The sequence below is a fragment of the Mycotypha africana genome (genome assembly GCF_025528875.1).
Source record: "Mycotypha africana strain NRRL 2978 chromosome Unknown BDF20scaffold_1, whole genome shotgun sequence".
In the NCBI taxonomy this organism is placed as follows: domain Eukaryota; kingdom Fungi; phylum Mucoromycota; class Mucoromycetes; order Mucorales; family Mycotyphaceae; genus Mycotypha; species Mycotypha africana.
Window position 1 is genome coordinate 3,119,926 of NW_026515725.1, and position 22,499 is coordinate 3,142,424.

The window sequence follows — 22,499 nt, forward strand, 5'->3', positions numbered from 1 at the left end:
ACATTGTAACACGCTTTTGAGTACGGCTTTTACTTTAGAATGTTTATGACAGAAAGGAAGCTATGACGGCTGGCTCAAATTACCTTTCTAGATCTATACATATACTAATGACGTCTTACGAAATAAACATAAAAATACAAATATTACAACCGCAAAACTTCATCTCCAACTGATGAAAATTCTATCTTGTTCAACCATATCACTCAAAAAGGATTAAGTTATTAGCAGTAGTAGTAGTTTCATATCACTCCCTAAATACGCACCAGCAGGAAAGCGAAAAGTTCAAGAATTTGGTATAGTGAATGATGCCAGAGAAAGGGAGAGGGGATATATGCAGAGTGGCATTCAACAACTTTACATTGGGAAGTAGACTTGATTTTGTATCGAGCTAAAGCCATTTTATTTTGAATTATATGGCAAGTGTAGACTTGTGCCTTCTTCATCGTACTGAAAGAGGCTTTTTTGTAATTTGATGGAAAACATTTCAAATTGTCTGAGCCATTCTTCATATTCTTTAAGGTATCGTTCAAACTGTGCGACAAGACGTTTGAATTGTTGAGTCTTAAAGCAAGAGAATGTTAGTGAACACTATTTAAGATAAAAAATAAATAATCTATCATACCCAGATAATTCAAATAAGAAGACAATCTAACTCTTTGTCAACCAGTCATCCAATACTACCAAGTAGCTTCAAGCTATTCTTATTTTTAGCAAAGTCCACAAGCCATACGTAATCAGAGTCTTTAGCGTTTTTCCACACCTAGAGTACGCTCCTATTCAAGTATTATTATCGGATAATAACTTCCAGACATACTTGGTTTTTTTTTTGTTGTATTCCCAAATGTTTTAAAGATAGGAATGAAGAGTTTACAGTAAGCAGTTCTTTCATCGTTTTGATTATATATGTGTGTACGCATGCAATTCAAGAGGAAGTAAATAACAGTGAATTTTACAAAATTCAAAAACGGCAGATCAGGGACGGTTCATAAGTTTTTGAACATATCCTTTTCAGACCAATTTACGATTCTTGCAACCCAAGCCATGACATCAGATCCCAAGTTTTTCAAGCTTTGTAAGTTGTTTTGTTCTTGTATCATAGCTTCATATTCAGCTTTGGTTTCATCGGACGCTTCCGATTCACGAGTGCTTACACATATGTCAAAGTAACATCTGTCAACCGGTAGATTTTCAGCTTGTATGACAGGTTTGTGTGGCGAGATTGAGTAGTTGGCAGGAGGTTGGTGTAATGACCATCTGTCTCGTTGGTTACGTTTCAGACGTAGCATGTATAGATATCAATCAAAATCCTTTAGTCTGTTCAGTAGTTGTTTTGATCTGTTCTACCTGTTCTCTGTTCTTAGATCACACTATCTTGCATTCTACCTTAATAAATTTTATCATAAGTGTTAATCCAGTCCGCCTTGTTGTAACTTGTCTGTTCAGAGCCTTAACACCACATCTAGTCTCGTTCTGGGCAAGGGTCTTTCCAATTAATTCAATAGATCACTGCCATCTTTTCCAACAGTCATTCCATAAACCTGTACAAGTATTACGTTAACAAAGTGCGATAGTCAAGTTGTTAGAAATACATACGTCGTCTATGGTATTGAACACGTCATCATCATCGCTTATGGTAGTTTCAGGAGCGCTGTCGTCTTCAGTAAGGCATAAGGCAGTTGGGGGTGTTAGGTATGATATCTCGTTGTCTTTATCGAACAACTTCTAGTTTACGCTTCTCTGTGAGAAACTCAGGCCAACTTAAAAGCTTAATATATACATACATACTTTGTCAATTTTTGCTTTTTGTTTGGGTCTTTTTTAGAGCTTCCTTCACCAACCTCTTTTATTCTTTTAGTTATCATTCTGTTGCTTGCAATTCTTGTTTCTAAGTTTAAACTGTTCTTGCTTCTCTTCTCTAACTACTCTACTTCTTTCAACGCACAAACAGTCATAATTTGATTTTTGACGGATATGTTACTAAGATAAGTTTCCAAACGACCACAGTAGTTTTGTACAGCTTTGATTACTTCTTTGTTGTCCCTAATCTTTTTAAGGAAGTTTGAGACAGTCGCTAACAGAGCATGGGCATTCTTTGCAATAACAAGTGATGCTTCAAAATAGGCATCCAACAACTCAGGCATCTTGAGCCAGTTTTGCAATTCCCCAGTAAATAAGTAAGAATGTAACTCCAAAGCCTGTCTTAAACTATTGGGTATCTTGTAGTCTTTGATAGTAGCGTATGGTTTGGGTATTTTGGGTGGTATTATGGACATTTTTTTGTTACTAAGATCAAAAGGGTGGAGGTTCTAAGCGCGTTTGCGAAATTCATTGAAGTTCGACTTCATTGTCTGGACATTTAATTTTACTGGGTTCACAAAAAAAAAAAAAACAAAAAAAAAAAAAAACATGTTTTGATTTAATTAGAACTAATTTACATCAACTCATGTGAGTCTGCTATGCTTTGTTTTCTACTATTTGAGCCACCTATGGTGTTCGCAAAGTACAAGTGTTGAGTTAGTGTACAATGTTCTAAGCAACCATTGAGGTTTCTTAAAGATTAGGCGATCTGAACTTTTACCGGCATAAAGCTTAATTTTATTATACACAGTAAAAAAAACTGAAGCAAAAAGGAGATAATAAACGTTGTGGCTTTCCTATTACATTTCTTTACTTCTTGCTGCCTTTTCTTACCTCCAATGTCAGTTTGCAACCCGGCTTTTGCAGTAGGAGATTCCACGATAGCTGGTGAGCCATGAAAAGGCCAACCTCTACTGGGATCCATATTAACATCAAACCCGAATTCCTCAAGAAATACGCAGCTTTTGAGAAAATCACTTCTTGACCCATACAACATGCACTAAAAGAGTAGTATCACAAGTTCTAACTTTTGGAAGATGTTTTCTTGATGTTCAGACCTGCAAAATTCTTGATCAAATCATCCGTTGCGTCCTGAATAACTGCCAAGGAACTATCGTCAAAAAACTTAACAAGCATTCCTTATAGCCATCGTTTAGTCGACTGATTGGTCTGTTTGAGGTGCGATTGGTTTTCCTCAAGGGTATATTCTTTTCTGAATCATTCTTATAGGCTTGTTTCCATATGCGTGAGGTATCAGAATTGGCGTTCGCGGCTTTGGCTGCTTCCTTGAGCGTCATTATTTTTGATTTCAAGAAATAGAAATATCGCATGCGGTTCTCATCAGCGTAGCCATTGTACTGAATAGCTCTTTCTTTTAGGGACAAGCTCCTTCATTACCACATCGCAAGGAAAAGCTGCTTCTAGCTGAGCTTTTTAGTTTTTGACAACTCAATTGTAACGACTTCTCCTCAACAAAGGTTGTTGCCTCTTTCCCTTTATCATCGACAATGTTAGCACAACCGTCTTCCTGGAAAAAACTGCTTTTTTTAAAACTATTAAATGTGAGAGAAAATTTTTGTTTCTACAAAGCAATCGAATACAAAATATTTCCTTGACCAATTTATTTACAAACATGCGGGCAATTGCATTTCTTTTTTTTGACCAAGCTATTTTGAAAAAAGTACAGATAACAACATAATTGATCGTTTTTTTATTGGGTATACGTCATTAGTGGCCATTACATGTACTCTTTATTGCGACATTTATCCCAGCACTTGTAAGAATGCGAAACGAACCCTTTGAAGTAACTTTTTTCCAAACTTTTGCAGGCTTTCGTAATTCTTTTTGATAAAGTGTCCTCCTGTAAAAACCTATGGCGCTTAACCTTGCTCTTTGCCACTGCCCAGAATTGTTCTATTGGGTTAAGCTCGAGAGAGGAAGGAGGAAAATACACACATTTATATCGATATTCAACATACTTCTCTATGTTTTCATGTGTGTGAATGGTAAATTATCCATGACTATATAATGGTCTTTTATGTATGGATGTTTATCCATTTCATTGAGAGTCGTTTTTTGGGAAACTAATGTAATGGTCTCTTACAATCCCTGAGCTTATATATCCATCAGCCTTTCTGTTCTTAGCAAATCTTGGTTTTTTTTATGCCGCCGCAGAGATAGCGCCCAATTTAGGTACTGTAATTTGTTAAACGAAAATTTGGAAACCCGCACCATTCGGAAAGACTGTACTGTATCTTTATTTCCTGTTCCTGGCCGTTTATTCGCCCGCATAAAGTCTATTAAGTAAACCACTTTTGCAACAACTGACGAAACTTTTTACTTCGTCATTGTTTCTTTTTTCTTTTCTAAACTTCTCGTACGTCTTCTTCGACATTTATCTTTGCTTATAATGACAACTTTATATGATTTTACTGTTAAAGACATTCAAAATAATGACTGGAACCTTGGCGATTTGAAGGGAAAGGTAACATTAGCTTTTTTTTAAATAGATAGGATGAATTGTAAGTATCATGTTCTTAACTGTTTTCATTTCTACGATACATGAAAGGTTGTATTATTTGTCAACGTTGCCTCTAAATGTGGCTTTACCAAACAATATGCTGGTTTGGAAGAATTATACCAAAAGTACAAGGACCAAGGTTTTATTGTTGTTGGTGCACCTTGTAACCAGTTCGGTAATCAAGGTAAGATGCTTTACTGAGTTCAACCCAATACAGTAATAATGTTACCTTGGTTTTTATTAACAAGTCAACATATAAATCTAATAGAGCCTGGTTCTGAAGAAGAGATCCGTAACTTTTGTACGATGAATTGGAGTGTTACTTTTCCATTGACAGCAAAACTGTAAGAGCGTTATGAATATTCCCAAGTTGAGATTTTTGATACTAGAAGATTTACACATTAATTGGTCATAGTGAAGTCAATGGAGATAATGAGGCACCTGTCTACCAATGGCTAAAGTCATCTCAACCTGGCATTTTAGGGTAAGCTCAATAGTTATGGTTAGTCTGGGAAATTCATCGTAGCAAATAAGGAACCTTTCTAACTGCCATTATCAATCAAGATTGAAACGTGTAAAGTGGAACTTTGAGGTGAGTCAAAAATGTATTCATTATACTCTGTTTGCATTATAGTAACTGGGATATCTTCTTCATAGAAATTCCTCATTGATCGCGAAGGAAAGGTAGTAAACCGCTTTGCTTCCACAACCGAACCTAAAACAATTGCCTCAGAAATTGAGAAGCTTTTGTAAACATTATCTATTTTCATTCTCTATTGACGAAGGTAGCTAACGCGTATATATGATGAGTAAAAGACATTCAATTGTACGACATGTCGTACAGATAGTCCTACAATTCTATCAATTTTATCAATAAATATGGTATACAGAGCATAAGAAAAAAAAAAAAGAAAAAGAATCAGTTGTGGTAGAGAATATAACACAATTCAACGGCGAGTATATGAGTACTGGCACGGTAAATGAGTATTACGTAACCGGAAAGGGTGGAATTCCCTTTTATATATTCTTAGCGGGCGGCTTCATTTCCTAAAACTTTGCCTTCACCACCGTCTCTATGAGTTGTACCCTTTAATCCCAGCTTTTCCATTTCAGTCCACAGAGAATGCCCATCAGTTCTGTTTATGTCTTTCTTTGCTTCGTCCTGATTTGCTTCCTGCACTTTCTCATCCAACGTGATACTTGCTCCGCCTTCAAAAGGTATAGCATCTAAGTTACCGTTCGCTTTACTACTATTGGATTGGTTCAGAGCACCCTCCATCATCAGAGTCTCACGTGCTCTACGAAATGCTACATCGAAATTGGTCGGCAAGTGATCAAATAAGATTGATTTCTTCAATACGAGCTCACTGCAGACTTTAGTAGCGGACGTTCTTTCAACAACAATACGTGTGTCGTTGCTAGGTGTCGGGTCCTACAGACAGCCATTCATACCATTAGCAAATGAAGAATCATAAGTAAGCTTCTGGGTCGCCAATGGATGATTATTATTTAACACTTACTAGCCAGAATTGGAAGACTTTCCCTGCTACATACAACTAGGAGAATAAAGCATGTGGTTAAGCATTTCATAAAAGTACGCTAAAGATTTAAGCTTGAATACATGGCGTTTGTTACTTTTGGATTATTAGTGCTAGCCAAACAGTGCTTACGAACTTCTGCCACTTGTTTGAAAGCTGCCTTCCATTTTTCACCAGCAAGGTCACCAGACCAAATGAGTTCTGTCAACCCCATGTTTTTGGCTCCTTCTGCACTGGCAATAAGCAAGTCTTTGATATCCATAACTGTTCCATAACTAAGTTTGCTGACCATATCGTCTGCAAACACAAAAGATTGTATGCAGTCCTACAAAAGTGTCTCTCACTCATTAGTAAAACAAGCAGATAAGTAGAATGTGTTTAACTTCCTAACCTACCTTATACTTCTTCGCTAACTCCAAACTGAGCCCGCAGGCAGGTGCATAGCCATAGCACTGTATACTAAACTCATCCTTTCCTCTACGGAACTCGTCAATGTAATCCATAAGAATAATAGTCAATATAGCAGCTGTTGCTGCTCCTAGACTGTGACCGACGATAATCAATCCTGTCGTTGAGTGCTCATTGCTGTAGGCTATCAGTTGTGGTGCGATATTTCTAAAAAACCATATCGCAGAATTCTAGTTCAATGGTTATTAAAGTTGTATGTGGGATACAAGCTTTTAAATCCATTTTATACTGACTTTCATTCCAGAATGCACAAAGCCTCCTCTCCACGGCTCATATTCACAAACCAAATCGGTTAGAGTATCCATAACACTCTAGCGTGACACAAAAAATGTTAGCTGTTCATCTCTTTCCCTTCCACGATCTGGATTGAAAAAAATTTCATTTTTGTACCATTGTCCCTCGAATAGACAGAACAATACTATTTGTAAAGCGATCTCTTGCTATAAAATAACTGGGCCTGAACGCTGCCGCAGATCTGAACTCGTAGGCTAAAAGATCATCTCTTGGTATTCCGAGGTATTCAATGACGGATTTAGCATCTGCATGCTCTCTCATGACGTCCGTCAAGATACCCTTCCCTTGCTTGATGAAATTTAAACCTTTCCAACCATAGGATGCCATGGCAAACTTCCAAAAGCGGGCACCGCTCTCGATTTCGGACAGACTCTGCACCAAATCCCATGTTCGATTTCTAGGCAAATCTGTATAAAATCTTTCTAATACAGTAAGGCCGCTGATGGCTTGCATTTTTGACAGTTCAAAGCCTTGATGTAGTGAGGTCAACAGTTTCCAAATGGTTTTGATGACTTGACTGAAGTGAACCACTTCTTCGGTAGTGCCACTTTCTGTTGCGTTGGCAGTATCATAGTTATCTGTTACTGTTTTGACTGCTTTGTAAGATTCGGGATCCATTTTAACTCCTTTCACGGTAGCTGCTATCTTCTCGTGAGTCCTTGCCCATGACGAGCTCTTGTGTAGGTTGGGTTCCGCTCCTATTAGAGCCGTGGCGTGGCTAGTATCTCTGCTTTGAAGGGTATGATCCTGACCGTCGAAGTTGTGCTGCTGCTTAATGCCATGATAAGAATTTGAATTCGCCCTTAACTTGTTCATCGTCAGAGGATCGTTTATTGAGGTGGAAGCAACTTTAGGTTCGTTTCGTATGCTGTTGCAGTTCTCGTTGTAAGCCAAGAGGCCATTTTCATCTACCTCGCTGAGGTCGATTTCATCAAGCGTATCCAGAGCGTCATGTTTCTGCAGATGGTAATGACGATGACCACCCGGTTTTTCTTCGATTTTTTTAAAAGGTATAGCGTCATACAAGCCAGAATTTCTTCTTTCTCTATGAAGTTGTAACTTTTCTTTAAATTCAGCTTCCACTTTCTTTTCTACAGACGTTATAGATGCTGTTTCTTTTCTGCAGTTCAAACCCATCGTAGACGTCGTCAAAGTATCCGTGGTAGGGTCAGCCGCTCCAAAACTTTGATCATCCTCAGAACGAATGTAGCGGTAGGATATCTTGGCTTTAATCATGCCGATATGGCGAGCAGCCGCTTTTTCTCGACCATAGCTGGAACTAGCGCCAGTGGAGAACTTTCTATGCCAGATTTCATAATAGGTCAATGTTGTTTCTGGATTCTTTTCCAGAGAACTGAGACGGATTTCTGCTCGACCAATATGTTTATCAGGATATAACATGTAGCTTTCGTAGAGATCTAGTTGTATTGTACCAAAGAGTTGAGCGTGGAAAGTTACTGCCAACTCGAAGCATTCGTTCCACCTTCCGTCGCTGAATTCGGAAGTCGAGGTTCGGTAGGTCTGATCTAGCAAAACACGTAAAACGCTGTGTTACACTGACGGATATTTTATTGATTTCATGCCGCTTGCACATCCAAACTTACCACCTAAAGTGATAATGACATAGGGTCGCTTCACTTTGACATTTAGAAAACAATCGATGATTTGTATCTGCATTTATAAGATTTCTTTCTTTTAGCCTCCCTCTTCCTGTTAGCCATTTCATACATTGATCAAGCCCGAATAGTTACCCTAACTCTACCCACTGCAATAGGAGTTTGATTATTGCCGAAAGGAGAAGGCACTGGTGGCAATGCTCTATGTTGATGCCCAACGTGTGCTGACATGATGTTATCTTTGATAAGACCAAAAGCGCTTTATGAAAGAGGGAAAAAAAAAAAGTGAACAGAATTAACCTTTTTTTTTTCATGCTTCATTCCCCAAAATGAAAATTTTCGAACTCCAATGTGAGACCTACTAATGGTGTATAGCCATATCTGGAAGAAGTAAAAAAGTCAAGCCACTACCATCCCCAAACGTTTCCACATTCAGTCGATCTTTATGGTTACGAACAACCTTATTCTGTTAAATACCATTTGGGTATTGCGAAAACTGTCGACGAGCAGCCATCTGAATACCCAATTTTGAAGGATCAAAACTACCGTTTGCTGGAGAACGGGAAGTCAGATACAAAAAAATGTTCAAAAATCTCCCAAAAACGCTCACCTTCAAGGCAATAGTACGTAAGTCAATTGAACAAGAAGTCAGAGTTCCTCCATGATTCTATTTTGCCTGTGGGCAACCTCATTGATGAGTAGAGATAATCATTTATCAAATGAATAAAACACAGAATCGTGAATTTTAGGCGACGCATCACGTGTTTCACAAGAGTTGTACCTGCCTTTTTTCGTAAATCGTTTTTTCCTTCCTTCTTTACTTGATTTCCAAACAGTTTTTACAAAAAGAGAAGCCATGTTGAAACGAAAAGCTGTAACGGACTCCTCTAGTTCGAAAAGGCAGGCCAAAACAACGGCCATAAGTTCATCGTCGACAGAACCATGGGAATTAGTACTCAATGACGGAAAAGAGGCCATCAAAGAAAAAGATTTCAAGCGAGCAGTCAGTCTATTCACTCGCGCTTTAGAGCTAAAACCGAACCATGCCACTGTACTGGAATATCGAGCGGCATCGTATGAGAAGTTGGATCAACTTAATTTAGCACTTCAAGACGCGACAACCATGATCCGCCATGATCCGACATCAGCGAGAGGTTACCTGCGAGCAGGCAAAATCCTCAGTCTGCAAAAGAAACATAAGAGTGCGGTGACGATATATAAACGAGGGCTAAAAAACATCAGTGTTCACGATGCCCGATATCAGCAAATCAAGGATATGCTGGCAGCGGCGGAGAGGATTCTTCATCCTTCACCCACACATGACCCTATGAGATACTTGCCCTACGATATCATGTCTACTATTTTTTCGATGCTTTCTTTTGAGCGGCGTATCCAATGTACAAGCGTTTCGCAATCATGGCGTTCCTTTGCTTTGAGTTGGCCAGGCATGTGGCGTGATCTGGATTTCAGCGATAAAAAAATTTCGGTGGCCACCATCAAAAAGTACCTTGGTCATGCAAAGGGCCGCCACGTTCGAAGGCTTTCTGTGCGATCTGTGGCCCGTAACAAACTAGACAAGATATTACAACTCCTTATAGACGAAGATTGCCAGTACTTAAATATCCTAGGTAATGTGTGTTTTTTGAAAATTAAAAAAGAAACGCTTGATGACTGACAAAGTACCTTTGCAGAATTGTCAGATTGTGAAATACCAGTAACGACGTTTCTGCGACTGCTGCGACTCATAGGGAAACATATCACGTATATGAATCTTGATTATGCTACTTTGACCATGGATGCCATCGTAAGACAGGTTATACCACGATGCCCCAAGCTAACTCATTTGACGGTGAACGGCGTACCAGATATTGCAGATATTACCAAACAAGCATATACTACTGCAGACAATGACGTTGAGCTGCATCAGTTGACCCATGTACGCATAGTGATGAACGATGTCAACAATATAAAATGGTTATTGCGTAAATGCCCGAAACTAGAATTGTTGGATATAAAATCAGAAGACGTTCGCTTTAACGATATAGCGGAAACCGTCATTCATGAGTCTTTAAACAGTATGAGGAAGTTTCGTTTCAGTCGAGCCATATTAGATAGTAGTACTATTTGGCCAGCAGCAGGCGTCGATTCATGGGTAAGCAAAACGAACCATCGTCCTTCTGACACCAGTGACGGACTAGAGGCGTTTTACATCGTCTCCGACCCATCCTTCACGGGATCTATGTTGAGAGGAATTGTTCAACGATCCTTTAGAACGCTTAAGCAACTCGTCCTACGAGACTGTCGCTCAGTAGGTGATTCGCTGGCTCATTTGGCCACGTCTCCTGGATTACCTTGCCTTGAAAAACTTGAATGTGGACAAATGGAAGAAGACGATATAAGAACGATTCTAACTGCATGTCCGACCCTACAGGACGTGACCATAGGATTTACGATAGGGATGACTGACAACGCCATGAGCGACTTGGCGGCCAACGTGAAAAAGTTGAAAAGACTCGATATCACTGGCTGCCCCCATGTCACTGGTGTTGGCCTTGAAAAAGTTGTTAAAGCTCATCGCTCGACCTTGGAAAAAGTGAACATCAGCCAATGCTTCCGTATATCGGTGGATGCTATTGAGTGGGCTACATCTGTCCTCGGTAAACGCGTTTTGGAAGCAAATTTCAACACAAGATCCTTTTAACAAGATACCCTACAGCTTGACTCTACAAATGATGTAAAGCACATACCCCATCATCAAATGCATGTTTTATTTATTTTACTTTGAAATCACCTTCTCGAAATGGAAAAAATAAAACCTCATCTGTACAACCTGCAGACAGATGGGATGGCAAACTATTTCATAGGGGCTTAGTCATCATGAAAAATCTTGCGTAAGAAAAGTCCACAAGTGGGTGATGATAGTATTAGGCTGAGTAGGGTCCATCTGAGCTCCCTTTCCTTGATGTTTATCACATTTTTCTTATATCCTCTTTATCAGGTCGTAAAAAAGTATTGTGTGAATCTGAAACAAATTGAAAGCATAAAAAGAATTTTTCCCACGACGACAGGCATTTTGAAACACAAAGGTATTGTCACCATGGTAACAAATAACAAAGGAAAAAGGAAATGCCCTGAAGATCCTTCCCTTCCCCATGACGATACCCATTTAGGGTTTTATTGTGCACCTATTTAGGGAGGTCAGAACTCCTTTTTACAATGTTTAAAAAAGCTTATCGCGTTTCCATGGAGTTTTTTAAATAAACACTGCAGTCTCATAAACGAACCTACCTTTTCTGTAGTCGGTCTTTCAATAGTAAAATAAAAACGGAGAAAATGGTTTTTTTTTGTATCCGACACAACTCAAGTGGTTAAATTTTGGATTCAGTAAGTAAAGAATTGATAAAGAACTACCAACCTGACAACGGAGAAAAGAAAGAATTGCGCCTTTTTTCCTTTTTTTTTTTTTTGTGTGGAAACTGATACCCATTTTAAAAGAGACAAAGATTACTGTTATCACAACCTTTTTTTTACCACCGTTTTGTAGTTTGACAAAAAAGATATGCCAATTGCTGTACCGTTTTTGACTGGTAGCAGACAACTTTTGATCGAACTAGCAGAACCGGTCATTCTACTCCGTGGACCACCCACTGATCCATCGACACATGTTTTACGTGGAGAAGTAGAATTGATGTTATCCAAGCCCATGAGTGCGACACAGGTACTCGTCAAATTGGTTGGCAAATCCAACATGCTTTGGCCCGAAGGCTTGGGTTCTCGTGGTGCCAAAGTGTATCACGAAAAGACAATTTTAGAGCAAAACATCATTCTTGATCGTCGAGAGGATGACTTTGTGTTGCCAGCTGGACTGAATCGATGGCCTTTTGAATTTTTGCTACCCAACAGTATCGTCGAAACGATCGAAGACGAAATGGCGCAAGTGTACTATTACATATCAGCCACTGTTCAACGGCCGGGCCTCAGCATTGCCAATCTACGGACGAGAAGAAACATCCTTTTACTTCGCACGCTGTCACCGTCCGATGATGTAATTGCTTCCAATTCATTGCCGGTCATCTCCATTGTGGCAGAAAGAAAGACCGATGCTTGCGATGCAACGATCTACATTGAGAAGTCTATTGTTTCTTCCGGCACACAGTTTCCTATTTCCATCGTCTTGACCACTCAGATGAAGCATGTCAGCCTGGAGTCGATTAATGTTACATTGACCGAGAGAAGAATATATCAAGTGCCTGAGTATAATGCGAAACGAGCAGAGCTCCATGATTACAAGCTGCAACTGAATTCAGTCACCGATATGACGGATTCAGAGCAAATGGAAGAAGCATTGGTTCCTTCCTCGGATATTTCGCTGCAGCAACTTCGACGAGCTCTCAGTGCCAAGAATGCTCATATTGCTTTAGGGTCGAACCCTTTTCAGTACAAGTTTACGTTTACGCTTCCTAATTGCTTGACCATGAACCATACCACCTACTTTAAAGAAATGAATTTCCAGCACCACTTGAAAATTGACATTGAACTTTCAGTGCCGGTCAAAGTCAAGCAAATGGCTTTATCAGAAAATGGTAGTCATAGCGGAGGGCATCCGAATACCCTTTCAGCAACATCCTCCGCCTCCTCCTCCTCCTCCTCCTCCTCCCCGACTTTGACTTCAACGCAGCCTACAGAAAGCGAATCAACGATGAATGCGATTGAAAGAACACATATCCATCTAGAAACGCCCATTACAATTCTTGATTGTCGACTCAAAGAAGATTTTACTACGTTGCCCACGTATCAAGAATCCATGTCCGACGCCGCCATTGATGAAGACGATGAAAGAGATGCTTCGAACCAACGTGGTTTCTTTATTTGCCCTTGCTACGTCGAATATAAAAGAAAGAGTACACGAGCCAATGGTAACAAGGAACGAATTTTGGTGCGGCAGAATAGCAACGTTGAGTCCTTGCCGTCCAGTCACAATAATAGCAGTGAAGACCTGAGTTTACCGCCTCCACCTCCTTATATTGAAAAGTAACTCACCCATCACTCAATTAAAAAAAAGAAAAAGATTGTAGACTCTATTTGCATTATTCAATTAATTATTATCATCTTATCCAGACAACCCATGTACAGTTTTCTTTACTTTTTTCATTTGTAGATATTCATTTTTCCTAGATATTAATTTTTCATTTTTTGTATATTTCTTTCATATTTCAACACCTTGCAATAAAAAGTATACTTTTTTTTTTTTCATCTATGATTTTGAGATAACAAAGGTCGATATTTTATTTACAAAATCCCAAAAAAATCAGAAAAATTGTATTACGAATTAAATCAAAAAAGCAGATAAAAAAAAAGTGAGTATTAAGTATGAATCAAAACGGAATAATGTAAAAAGGGGGGGGGGATATTCGCACTGAATATATGGCCACAAAAAAGTGAGCTGTAAGGGAAATAAGGTAAGTGTAGAAAAGAATGCCTTTAAAGAAGTGTATATAATAAACTGTACAATATTCAAAAACGTTTACAAAAGAAAAAAAGGTACAAAAAACAAGGGGAATGGCTAAACCCCTTTCCAAACCGTTTTTGTTTAACATGTAACACGAATCAAATCATCAAGCGTTTCGATAGTCGCTGGTGTCTTGACGGTCTTTCCTTTAACGATGTGCTCAATACCTTCACCGGAATAAGAGACGACAGGAGAGATTTCAAACATGAGTTCAGTATAGTCGTCGGTGGTACGCATGACTTTGCCACCTGCCTTTTCGATGAAACGGACATGTTGAGCAACGACATCGCGACGCGAGGTTTCCGGACAATCAGCACCTGTACCAGGAGCGTTCTTTAAAGGTGAGAATTCTTCATGACGTTCGACTTCAAGGACAGACATATTTTGGGCATAAGGAAAAACATCAAAAACGAAACATTCTAATTTCATGCCAGAGTTCGCTTTGGGGGTAATCTGTTCACCGGTTTCTAGGTCGGTATATTTGATTTTCTTCTTAGCAATGTGGTATTCGAGCTCAGCTTGGAAAGTAGGGACGCGCTCCAAGAAAGCGGTGGAGAAGAAATGGTTGGCAATGTTGGCTGCGTTGTATTTGAGAGAGCCGTCAGGGTGACGTTCATGAGCCGTTTCTTCAGAGATTTCAGAATATTCGACAACACCGTATTTACCGTTACGTACGCAGACGACACCTACGGGTTCCTCGGGAGCTGCCTTACCGACGACCTTGACACCACAGTCAGTTCCCTTGGAGACACAGTAACCGATGAAGATGGGGTCAGCTACGCGCGCCAAACAGTTATCAACACAGTAACAGTGGCTATATTCGACACCACGTCGCTTCAAATCAGAAATCACTCCCTTTTCTTGAAGGGCCTTGTAGATACCACCATTGCCATCAGGAGCAATAGCAACCTAAAATAAATACAAAAGTTTAGCGACATTGCTCCGTCTTACAAGCTTCTTCATCACATCAACTGCGCTATGCAAGTAGCTCGATTTACTTTACCTTACTCTTTGATTCCAAAATAATCTTGCCGTCCATTGTCAAACAAGGTAAAGTACCTAATAGAACAGAAATGAATCGTTAGAGAGGGACGTACGCATTTTAAAAATAGAAAAAAAAAAAAAATTGAAACAAGGATGAACACACACACAGACACGCATACACGCGCACACCCCTCTTCTTTTCTTTTCTCGACTGAGTATATTACCTTGTTCGAAAAATATAACATTTTCTTTCTTGAGGCCAAAGAAGTTGTTTTTCGTAAAAAAGTCAAAGGTACGCTTGTTTGTAGGGCCAGAAGTCATAATATACCAGGGAATGATGACGTCTTGACCATCACGACGGTATCGTTGGGTTAATTCTTGCACTTTCAGAATACGTTCAGCTTGCAGTTGGAACAAAGACTTGCCAGAAGGCAAATTGATATTGTAACAACCCTTAGGATCAGAAGAACCGAGACGGGTACCCTGACCGCCTGCCATTAAAATGACAGCCACTTTACCCTCGGCAATCTTTTCAAGACCTAAGGTTTCCCATTCCTTCAATTGAGTAGGGTCTTGCTTCAAGACAGAGTCAAAAACTTCCGTAGAAAGAGGTTGCAAGCTGTTTCCTTGTTGACTGTGAAGGGCGTTTGCAGCACCTTCAATGGCTTTGTCATAGATCTTGTTCAAGTTTTCAACATCAATTTTCATGAGCTGCTTTAGAAGTTCAGCTTTCTCGTCCTCATTGATAGAGTCGTAAAAGTTGAATACGTGGCCTTGACCAGCATTGTCGAAGCGAGCTCTCAAAGCTTGAATTTCGTTGTCAGAATAAGGTAAAGGTGAAGCAACAGTCATGTTTATTACAAAAGGAATTGAAGAAGGAGAAGTGAGAAAGGAAGAAAAAAAAAATAGAAAGAAAAAGAAAAGAGTGTATATATAGAAATGCAAAAGAATAAATTATGCCTTTTATTACTATTTTTTGTTGATTACATAGAATTGTGTTGTTGTTTAAATGAACATTTTGTCAATGTGTTATTTTTAATTCCAGTTCCATGGAAAGGCCTTAATATTGCCAAATTTAAAAAAAGTTGGGTCAATAGAAAGGAAAAACCAACTTTGTAACTTTTCATCTTCCGCTCATCTTATCAGTGCGTGCTTGCCCCCCCCCCTCTCGCGTGCTTGTTGTGCTGTGGCATTTGAAAAAGTGGCTGTGTAAAACAACCATGTGGAATTTGGGTTGGGGGAAGGCAAGGGTAGAGATAGGGTTAGCGGGTGTTAGCGGGCCGGCGGATGGGTGATTGGGTTGGTCAGGCGAAAGCCAACAATTAAACACGACACGTACTCAACAAATACCTCCAGATATTCATTGATTTCTATATAGTTGAGCTTTCTTTTTAGACATACTCCAGGATAAGTGGTTTTGCTGATAGATATAAACATAGAAATTTGATCATTAGCAGTTTTGAAACTCTACAATATCATCCAATGACCAAAGAGCATTTAGAAACCAGAGCATTGCCTTTTCATATAAATAGATTTATCTTATAACAAGCTGAGGTTATTCTTGATTGAACGTCTTGGCCCCTATTGGGATGTAAGGTTATTATCAGAAATGAAATGACCCGTGTTATTTTTGTTATTTTTCTGTAGCACATAAATCGAAAAACTGTGTTATATTCCATCATCAATGTCATCATCATTATGATGGCACTGCAAAGAAAAAAAAGAAAAAGAGTTTTAGCGTTTTACGAGTAATTCAAATTTGGAGCTCCGGGTGAACAATGCCCGGCGTAACAAAAACCGAATTTTACCAGATTTTCTAAAGGTTTTTGGGCGACAGATGCCTTTTTCATACATATTCAGGGGTTTTGTATCGATCATCAGTGTTTTTGTTTAACCTGCTTACAAACTGTCGCATGAACAATTTCTATAGAATCTTTTCGAGCTTTCCTTCACATGCATAGACGATGAAATTTGAGCCCAAAAATGATGGATTTAAACGATGCATTAAAGACTTATCACTTAAATGAAGACACTGCTTTTATCGACTCAAATTTTTACAGAATAGGCAATATTCTGTATTGTTAATATAAAGCTTGCCCAAAGCCCCGTTTTTTTGATAAGAATTTGTAGGTCAGCGATAATTTTTTATCAGTGCTTCTAACCAAAGCAGCATAACTTATATGAGCGTAGCAACTACATTTTTCAATTTTTTCGTGTTGAAGACGACGGATAACCCATTCAATACCAACCACGCAACAAAAGCGCCGCCTATTGGGACCGCTATAAATTCAGGGCATCACACAACCTGTCGTCACCTTTACTTTCACAAGCTATCATCTATCCTTTTTCATGCGAGGCACACGTTATCGTCAATGTGCATAAAAAGCAAATTCAGAAGAGTAATCTTGAATAAAAAGAACAAATTGAAACCTATGCTTCGTTTTCCGACAAGAGCGTGTTTATGCTTCTGATTTCATTTTACACTGTATCACTTTTTTTCGTTATTTTTTCAATCAATCAACAAAAACAAGGAAAGAGAGAGGCACACCAGACGTCATACTTATTTTCAGAGCAAGATGATGTAGAAGCTTCTTTCTTTTATTCAAGGAAAGCATCATTGTATTACTGTATGTCAATAAGCGAAACTATCAATTTTTTACAAGGCTATTTTATCAGGAATCATTTTTTGTCGAAGTGATCTGTTTGTCTTCTGGGTTACTATATTTTCTCTTGAGCATATCGTGGACTTGACGCGTGACGCCATCAATAGAACCTTCATCGACTTTCCAAAGATTATGCTTTTTTAGCAAATCTCTTTGTGCATCATCAGCAATCTACCAACAAATAGATAATTCATATTTTTATTTTTATTTTTCACAAATGAGTTGATCGCTAGTCCACTTGCTAACTATTTAAGGCAAATGCCCATTTTTCTTTTTCTTCTTTTTACCTTGGGGTCAGCTTGTACAATATATGGTTGAACGCCATTTGACTCTGATAGATTCTTCTCAAAGTAATCTTCACCAGTTGGGAAGTGCAATCTATCCAAGAGTAGCAGCATGCCAGTCTTCAAATGTAAATCCTGTTGTTCCAATGCCTCATTGAAAGCTTGTTGTTCTGTCAAGTGAGGGCGATGATTCAGGATTTGAATGACGTTGGCTATCAAACGCTTTAGAGACTTTACATTGCGCTTGAACAACATCACGTCTGTACTAAGGAAATTACCATGCTGCTGCTGCTGCTGCTGCTGCTGCTGCTGCTGCTTATCGATGGCGACGGTAGCAATCATTTTCGTATCGCCTCGTATGTCGATCAGTGTCTGCATGTACTCTCTTGTACGTTGTCGAAGCAAAAGCGCATGCACATCCAAATACAGCACATTGACGTCAGTGTACATCATTCGCTGCAAAATCCAAGATTTGACCTTTTCCAAACGGACAAGAGAGGAAGCTGAAGACGACGGTAGACTATGAATATACCATTGACTAGGAACAAGCACCGCTCTATCTTCGTATCCAGATACAACCATATGTAGATAGAGCGCTTCGTCGAGTACAAACACTAGAAATTTATCTTCTTTGGCTGCTTCTGATAATCTGATCCAGTTATAAACATCATATCGATCGTTATCGGATTCAGATCTTGCTGCTATTGTCATCAATAGAGTACCATCTACTTTGTTGGTGTTGACTTTGTCAAGGATATCTTGTTCCATTGGAGGTAGACTCTCAGGTACAAAGAGTGGCGTATTCTCGCCATATCGAATGAATTTAGCAGCAGTGCTCCCATCGACGTCACAGTTGCATTCTTCTTCTGTAATAGTTGTGTTTACTGTATTGAAACGTAGATCCGCAGTATCCGCCGTCGTGTCGATTAGAGCTTGTGAAGTATCGGTATCAGTAGTAAGAGGCATACTCGTGATGAAGTTGGTGATGGCTGAGTTGTCTGTTGTCGGCATGAGCGTTTGAACATTGACAATGCCAAGCTTATATGTAAATACAATAAATAAAGTAGTGACAGTACATAAAATAGCTAGCTTATAATAGCCATTCATGCCGGACCTTTGCTGCTGCATTCTGGCATTTGAATGAAAAGATGGAGGAAATGTACCTTTTTTTTTTGCTGCCCGTGTAATATGTGTGTGTGTGGGGTAAGTCCTTTAAATCTTGTGTGATTCAAATGGGCGATTAAACCAATAAGAGTTAAGGTTGCATAACCTTTATTTTTTTGTAGTTAATAGAAAGAGCAACAGCACATTTACCAGAATAAAAAAAGAGAGTGCCTGATTTCATGCAAACCGCTACTTTTTCCCTTTTTTTTTTTATCAAACTAGCAAGCATGCGGTTCTCAACCACATTATCCTCAGCAACCTCATTTTCACCGTCTTCTTCACCTTTATCAACACCTTCCTCTTCTTCTTCTCTTCCTAGTGTTCACCAAGATCTTGTCACGCAATATCAAACACAAAATCAAGAAATCATCAAAGCCAATGTTAGGTTGAAAGAAAAGATCACTTTCTTAGAGGCTGTCATTTCAAAACTTCAGGACGAGAATATGCAAATAAGACGTGAGCAGCTGAGACAGCAGAACCTGAGTGATAGTAGCCATACTAGTGACAGTGGTGAGATCGACCAAGTGCAACAAAGGATGGCCAATAAAAAAAAGAAAACAAAAAGGAAAATGGCCGCTATCAAGAGCAGTTCGAGTAGTAGCAATAGCAGTAGCCGTAGTAACAGCAATAGTAGTATGCGTATTGGCAAACGACACTTTGAGGCCAATGACAGTAGCTCCTTATTCGTTGTTGAATTAACCAAAAAAGAAGTTCCCAAAATTGAAAGTAACGATACAACGGACAACGCAGCAGCGACGAGAAAGACACGACGCAGTACTCGTAAACCCGTCAGTTACACTCTACCAAGTATTAGATCGAAATTACGCAAAGGTGATCCATTTACTTTTGGTAATACGATTACAGAATGACATTTGAGTAATAACCATATGTCAAGTTATTTTCTTTTCTTTGGTTCCTTTTATTTTATTGTAAGAATAATAAATCACAATGCATGTAACAGTTTTGGACTTGATTTATGCAATGTTCAATATAACCAGCGATAGGGTTTAGCGTAGATGCTGGCGTGTTTGCCACGATAGCACTAGCTGCACCAACTGCAGCAATCGGGGTCGTCGTAGCAGTACTGTTGGTAATATCAGGGCTGAACGTATGCATTTTGTCGTCGCTGAACGGCATGAAAGGATAAATGGATAGGGCAACTGAAAATGAATAAGCGGCAGAAACAGAAAGTTTTAGCTTTTCAATGAATTGCTGAATGGATGTGTATTTACTGAAATTGATCAAATGAGTTGCTGTGGTAAGCTGTTGATGCTGATGATGGTTGGTGTTTTCTTTGAAAAATGTATGATCTTTCAAAACAACGGGTAAAAAGGGCACTTTAATGGTGGCATTATTACTGCCACTGCTTGCAAATGTAGCTGCTGTGGGTGACGATAACGGTGTGGACGAGTTGACAGATGAAGTTGACAATTGAATTTTTTTTCTATAATATCGCATATTCATATCAACATTGAGTAATTTATTCAGGGAATTGAATGTAGCCATATCCTTATTCGACAGCATGTCGATCGTTTCTTTTAACTTTGCTGTACTACTCAAACCCAGTATAATCACCATGCAAGTATGAAAGTTATTATAGTCAAGACAGATCTAATAAATTTGACAAGTAGAATATACTTGAGATAACTTTTTTTTTTTTTTTTTTCCCTACGTAGTCGGAAGTAATGAAAACAATAATTTACCCTGGCGATCTCGATGAACTTTTTCAATAGTTGCTTTCTAGATTTTGCACATTCTACTTTAAGTATATCATGCACAACCCAATGACTTATCTACCAACGGAAAGAGATGAGTAACTCGTATAAACTCTTTTTCAAGCAATGTTGCGTAGAGAAGTAGGAAAGTCAAAAGAAGCATACCATATTGGCTCTTTTTGTCATGATCTCTGTAAATGTTGGTATAGACTTATCTTTGGTATCTTTGGGTTGAATCAATTCATTGGAGTACAAAATACATTTAAACAAATAATAATCAGCTAGTGTCAAGTATCTCGCGATATCTTTGGCATCCATGATCAAAAAAGTATCCATGTCCGTTGAAAAGTGAGGCATAGACATTGGGATTGTGGTTGAACACTCTTCAACAGTAGCAGAAGAAGCAGCAGCAGCAGTATGTACAAATGGAAGATGAAAGTTGAAATGGTTCATGGTCGGTATAATTAGCTTACTACTGTTGCTATAGTAAGTTAATGCTGACAGTTGTCGATCTCGATGGTACATTTGATAGAAAAGTAACGCTTGCTGCCGAAGTTTATCTTTAAAGAGATCTGCGTTTTGATTTAGTGTTGACTGAATTTTATCAATTCGCTCTCGTAAAGCTTGAGGGGCCGTGTTGTATTCATTGAACAAAAACTGGATCAGCTTTGCTCGTAATTCTGCGTTGTTTTTAAAGTCTACATATTGAATTGTTACCCAGATGTCAATCACATTGAGTACCCTATACGTATATATATATATACATACAGACATACATATATAGATGAGTTGGGCCAAAAATATACGATTCCGTGTTGCTTTTAGTTTTTCTCGGAATTACCTTGTTTGAATGGGTAGTTGCCATTTTGCAAAGTGTTCATATTCTCCAGGCAGAGGGCGCAGTCGAAATCGATGCATCAGACGTTTTAAAAACTCTTTCGACGTGGTAAAATTTCGGTAATGGAGTATGTAAGTTTCTACATAGTCTACATCTTGAACCGTTTCGTCTGCCAGTTTTTCAAATAACTTGTCTGGTGTACCAGCAATGACCTGCAACTTGTTTTGGCTGCCCACCATCTCGTATAAGAGTACTATCTTGTCTTGGTCCGTAACACGAATCAGTCGCTTCCCATTATTCTGCTGATGTTCCTTTCTGGATAGTAAATCCGACGAAATAGAAGCGGTTAATGATCCTATCAAAAGAAGAAGACATAACCATATATTCTTTGTGAGAAAACATGATCATCCAGCGAATACTTTAAAGTGAGTATCAACCTAACGATAGTCCCAACTTTGGCTTTGTATGTTCCTCTTTCTTGGAATGACTGGATTGAGCAGACTTTGACAAGGAACTCCACGGACTTATTTGGGATATAGAAAATAAAGTTTAGTTATAGTTGTAAAACATAACTGTCAAACCGTCTATCCTTGTCCGACATTACCTGCCATCCACCTTTTTGTCACTGACAGAATTTGTAGCAACATATTTTTTTCTGTTATAAATGTTGGCTATCTTATCTTTTGCATTGCTCGGTAGAGAAGGCCATGATGATTGCTCTTCTTCCCCCACCAATGATTTAGGTAGCGGTGTAGGCATACTACTGCGTCTCGGCGGCGGAATAGGATGCTGTATTGCAGTTGCGTTCGCTGTTTTTGCCATGGCTGCCAAAGGCGTGATAGGATGGGGCATATGATGTGTCGTCGTCGTTGTCGTTGTAAAATATGTATGGCTCCTATTACGATTACTATGGTGACGACGCGATGAATGCTGTTGATCATGCACATGATCGCCATACAAATACCCACTCCCCATAAGTGCTGGCTTCCCTGCTATCGTGGACCTACCATTGGGCATCGGATGATCTTGCTGCTGAGGATCTACTCCA

At 39.1% G+C, this 22,499-nt stretch overlaps 12 protein-coding genes across 12 annotated transcripts; 4 read left to right on the plus strand and 8 right to left on the minus strand.

The window, feature by feature from the left end:
* Window positions 1-967: 967 nt before the first annotated feature.
* BDF20DRAFT_847296 (uncharacterized protein) lies at window positions 968-1,376 on the minus strand. Its single transcript, XM_053079792.1, has one exon. The coding sequence runs from the start codon at window positions 1,284-1,286 to the stop codon at window positions 984-986; it is 303 nt and encodes a 100-aa protein (XP_052941185.1). The 5' UTR covers window positions 1,287-1,376; the 3' UTR covers window positions 968-983.
* A 543-nt stretch (window positions 1,377-1,919) lies between these two features.
* BDF20DRAFT_831929 (uncharacterized protein) lies at window positions 1,920-2,273 on the minus strand (the record flags this gene model as incomplete). Its single annotated transcript, XM_053078493.1, has 1 exon — window positions 1,920-2,273. One exon carries the CDS (start codon window positions 2,271-2,273, stop codon window positions 1,920-1,922), a length of 354 nt encoding a protein of 117 aa, XP_052941186.1.
* Window positions 2,274-2,557: 284 nt separating this feature from the next.
* BDF20DRAFT_811207 (uncharacterized protein) lies at window positions 2,558-2,854 on the minus strand (the record flags this gene model as incomplete). Its single annotated transcript, XM_053076666.1, has 1 exon — window positions 2,558-2,854. The coding sequence occupies one exon, from the start codon at window positions 2,852-2,854 to the stop codon at window positions 2,558-2,560; it is 297 nt and encodes a 98-aa protein (XP_052941187.1).
* A 741-nt stretch (window positions 2,855-3,595) lies between these two features.
* BDF20DRAFT_811285 (uncharacterized protein) lies at window positions 3,596-3,802 on the minus strand (the record flags this gene model as incomplete). Its single annotated transcript, XM_053076672.1, has 1 exon — window positions 3,596-3,802. A coding segment is annotated over one exon (207 nt), but the record flags the coding sequence as incomplete, so codon positions are not given.
* A 389-nt stretch (window positions 3,803-4,191) lies between these two features.
* Window positions 4,192-5,288, plus strand: BDF20DRAFT_847301 (thioredoxin-like protein). The gene is made up of 6 exons (XM_053079793.1): window positions 4,192-4,342; window positions 4,427-4,562; window positions 4,647-4,722; window positions 4,794-4,862; window positions 4,943-4,970; window positions 5,036-5,288. The coding sequence occupies exons 1-6, from the start codon at window positions 4,268-4,270 to the stop codon at window positions 5,129-5,131; spliced, it is 480 nt and encodes a 159-aa protein (XP_052941189.1). The 5' UTR covers window positions 4,192-4,267; the 3' UTR covers window positions 5,132-5,288.
* Window positions 5,289-5,818: 530 nt separating this feature from the next.
* BDF20DRAFT_76604 (uncharacterized protein) lies at window positions 5,819-8,540 on the minus strand. Its single transcript, XM_053076119.1, has 5 exons — window positions 8,283-8,540; window positions 6,775-8,204; window positions 6,618-6,695; window positions 6,312-6,554; window positions 5,819-6,241 (listed from the first exon to the last, which is right to left on the minus strand). Exons 1-5 carry the CDS (start codon window positions 8,353-8,355, stop codon window positions 5,978-5,980), a joined length of 2,088 nt encoding a protein of 695 aa, XP_052941190.1. The 5' UTR covers window positions 8,356-8,540; the 3' UTR covers window positions 5,819-5,977.
* Window positions 8,541-9,150: 610 nt separating this feature from the next.
* BDF20DRAFT_909639 (uncharacterized protein) lies at window positions 9,151-10,995 on the plus strand (the record flags this gene model as incomplete). Its single annotated transcript, XM_053083615.1, has 2 exons — window positions 9,151-9,922; window positions 9,986-10,995. The coding sequence occupies 2 exons, from the start codon at window positions 9,151-9,153 to the stop codon at window positions 10,993-10,995; spliced, it is 1,782 nt and encodes a 593-aa protein (XP_052941191.1).
* Window positions 10,996-11,997: 1,002 nt separating this feature from the next.
* On the plus strand, window positions 11,998-13,329 carry BDF20DRAFT_904320 (uncharacterized protein; the record flags this gene model as incomplete). Its single annotated transcript, XM_053083013.1, has 2 exons — window positions 11,998-12,843; window positions 12,973-13,329. The coding sequence occupies 2 exons, from the start codon at window positions 11,998-12,000 to the stop codon at window positions 13,327-13,329; spliced, it is 1,203 nt and encodes a 400-aa protein (XP_052941192.1).
* Window positions 13,330-13,884: 555 nt separating this feature from the next.
* BDF20DRAFT_904321 (nucleotide-diphospho-sugar transferase) lies at window positions 13,885-15,639 on the minus strand (the record flags this gene model as incomplete). Its single annotated transcript, XM_053083014.1, has 3 exons — window positions 13,885-14,712; window positions 14,807-14,862; window positions 15,012-15,639. 3 exons carry the CDS (start codon window positions 15,637-15,639, stop codon window positions 13,885-13,887), a joined length of 1,512 nt encoding a protein of 503 aa, XP_052941193.1.
* Window positions 15,640-17,222: 1,583 nt separating this feature from the next.
* Window positions 17,223-19,072, minus strand: BDF20DRAFT_847322 (uncharacterized protein). The gene is made up of 2 exons (XM_053079794.1): window positions 17,738-19,072; window positions 17,223-17,621 (listed from the first exon to the last, which is right to left on the minus strand). The coding sequence occupies exons 1-2, from the start codon at window positions 18,860-18,862 to the stop codon at window positions 17,460-17,462; spliced, it is 1,287 nt and encodes a 428-aa protein (XP_052941194.1). The 5' UTR covers window positions 18,863-19,072; the 3' UTR covers window positions 17,223-17,459.
* Window positions 19,073-19,125: 53 nt separating this feature from the next.
* BDF20DRAFT_909643 (uncharacterized protein) lies at window positions 19,126-19,767 on the plus strand (the record flags this gene model as incomplete). Its single annotated transcript, XM_053083616.1, has 1 exon — window positions 19,126-19,767. One exon carries the CDS (start codon window positions 19,126-19,128, stop codon window positions 19,765-19,767), a length of 642 nt encoding a protein of 213 aa, XP_052941195.1.
* Window positions 19,768-20,620: 853 nt separating this feature from the next.
* BDF20DRAFT_76880 (uncharacterized protein) lies at window positions 20,621-21,598 on the minus strand. The gene has a single exon (XM_053076120.1). The coding sequence runs from the start codon at window positions 21,385-21,387 to the stop codon at window positions 20,764-20,766; it is 624 nt and encodes a 207-aa protein (XP_052941196.1). The 5' UTR covers window positions 21,388-21,598; the 3' UTR covers window positions 20,621-20,763.
* Between the last annotated feature and the right edge of the window lie 901 nt (window positions 21,599-22,499).

Excerpts from the sequence above, each read along its gene's own strand:
- BDF20DRAFT_847296 (XM_053079792.1), bottom strand. The coding sequence starts at position 1,286 with ATGCTACGTCTGAAACGTAACCAACGAGACAGATGGTCATTACACCAA.
- BDF20DRAFT_847301 (XM_053079793.1), top strand. The coding sequence starts at position 4,268 with ATGACAACTTTATATGATTTTACTGTTAAAGACATTCAAAATAATGAC. Across the intron at positions 4,863-4,942 it reads TCTCAACCTGGCATTTTAGG|ATTGAAACGTGTAAAGTGGA; the intron begins GTAAGCTCAATA and ends TTATCAATCAAG. Across the intron at positions 4,971-5,035 it reads GTGTAAAGTGGAACTTTGAG|AAATTCCTCATTGATCGCGA; the intron begins GTGAGTCAAAAA and ends TCTTCTTCATAG.
- BDF20DRAFT_76604 (XM_053076119.1), bottom strand. The coding sequence starts at position 8,355 with ATGCAGATACAAATCATCGATTGTTTTCTAAATGTCAAAGTGAAGCGA. Across the intron at positions 6,696-6,774 it reads TGTCTATTCGAGGGACAATG|AGTGTTATGGATACTCTAAC; the intron begins GTACAAAAATGA and ends GTGTCACGCTAG. Across the intron at positions 6,242-6,311 it reads AGTTAGCGAAGAAGTATAAG|GACTGCATACAATCTTTTGT; the intron begins GTAGGTTAGGAA and ends ACACTTTTGTAG.
- BDF20DRAFT_847322 (XM_053079794.1), bottom strand. The coding sequence starts at position 18,862 with ATGCAGCAGCAAAGGTCCGGCATGAATGGCTATTATAAGCTAGCTATT. Across the intron at positions 17,622-17,737 it reads TTGTACAAGCTGACCCCAAG|ATTGCTGATGATGCACAAAG; the intron begins GTAAAAAGAAGA and ends ATTTGTTGGTAG.
- BDF20DRAFT_76880 (XM_053076120.1), bottom strand. The coding sequence starts at position 21,387 with ATGTCTGTATGTATATATATATATACGTATAGGGTACTCAATGTGATT.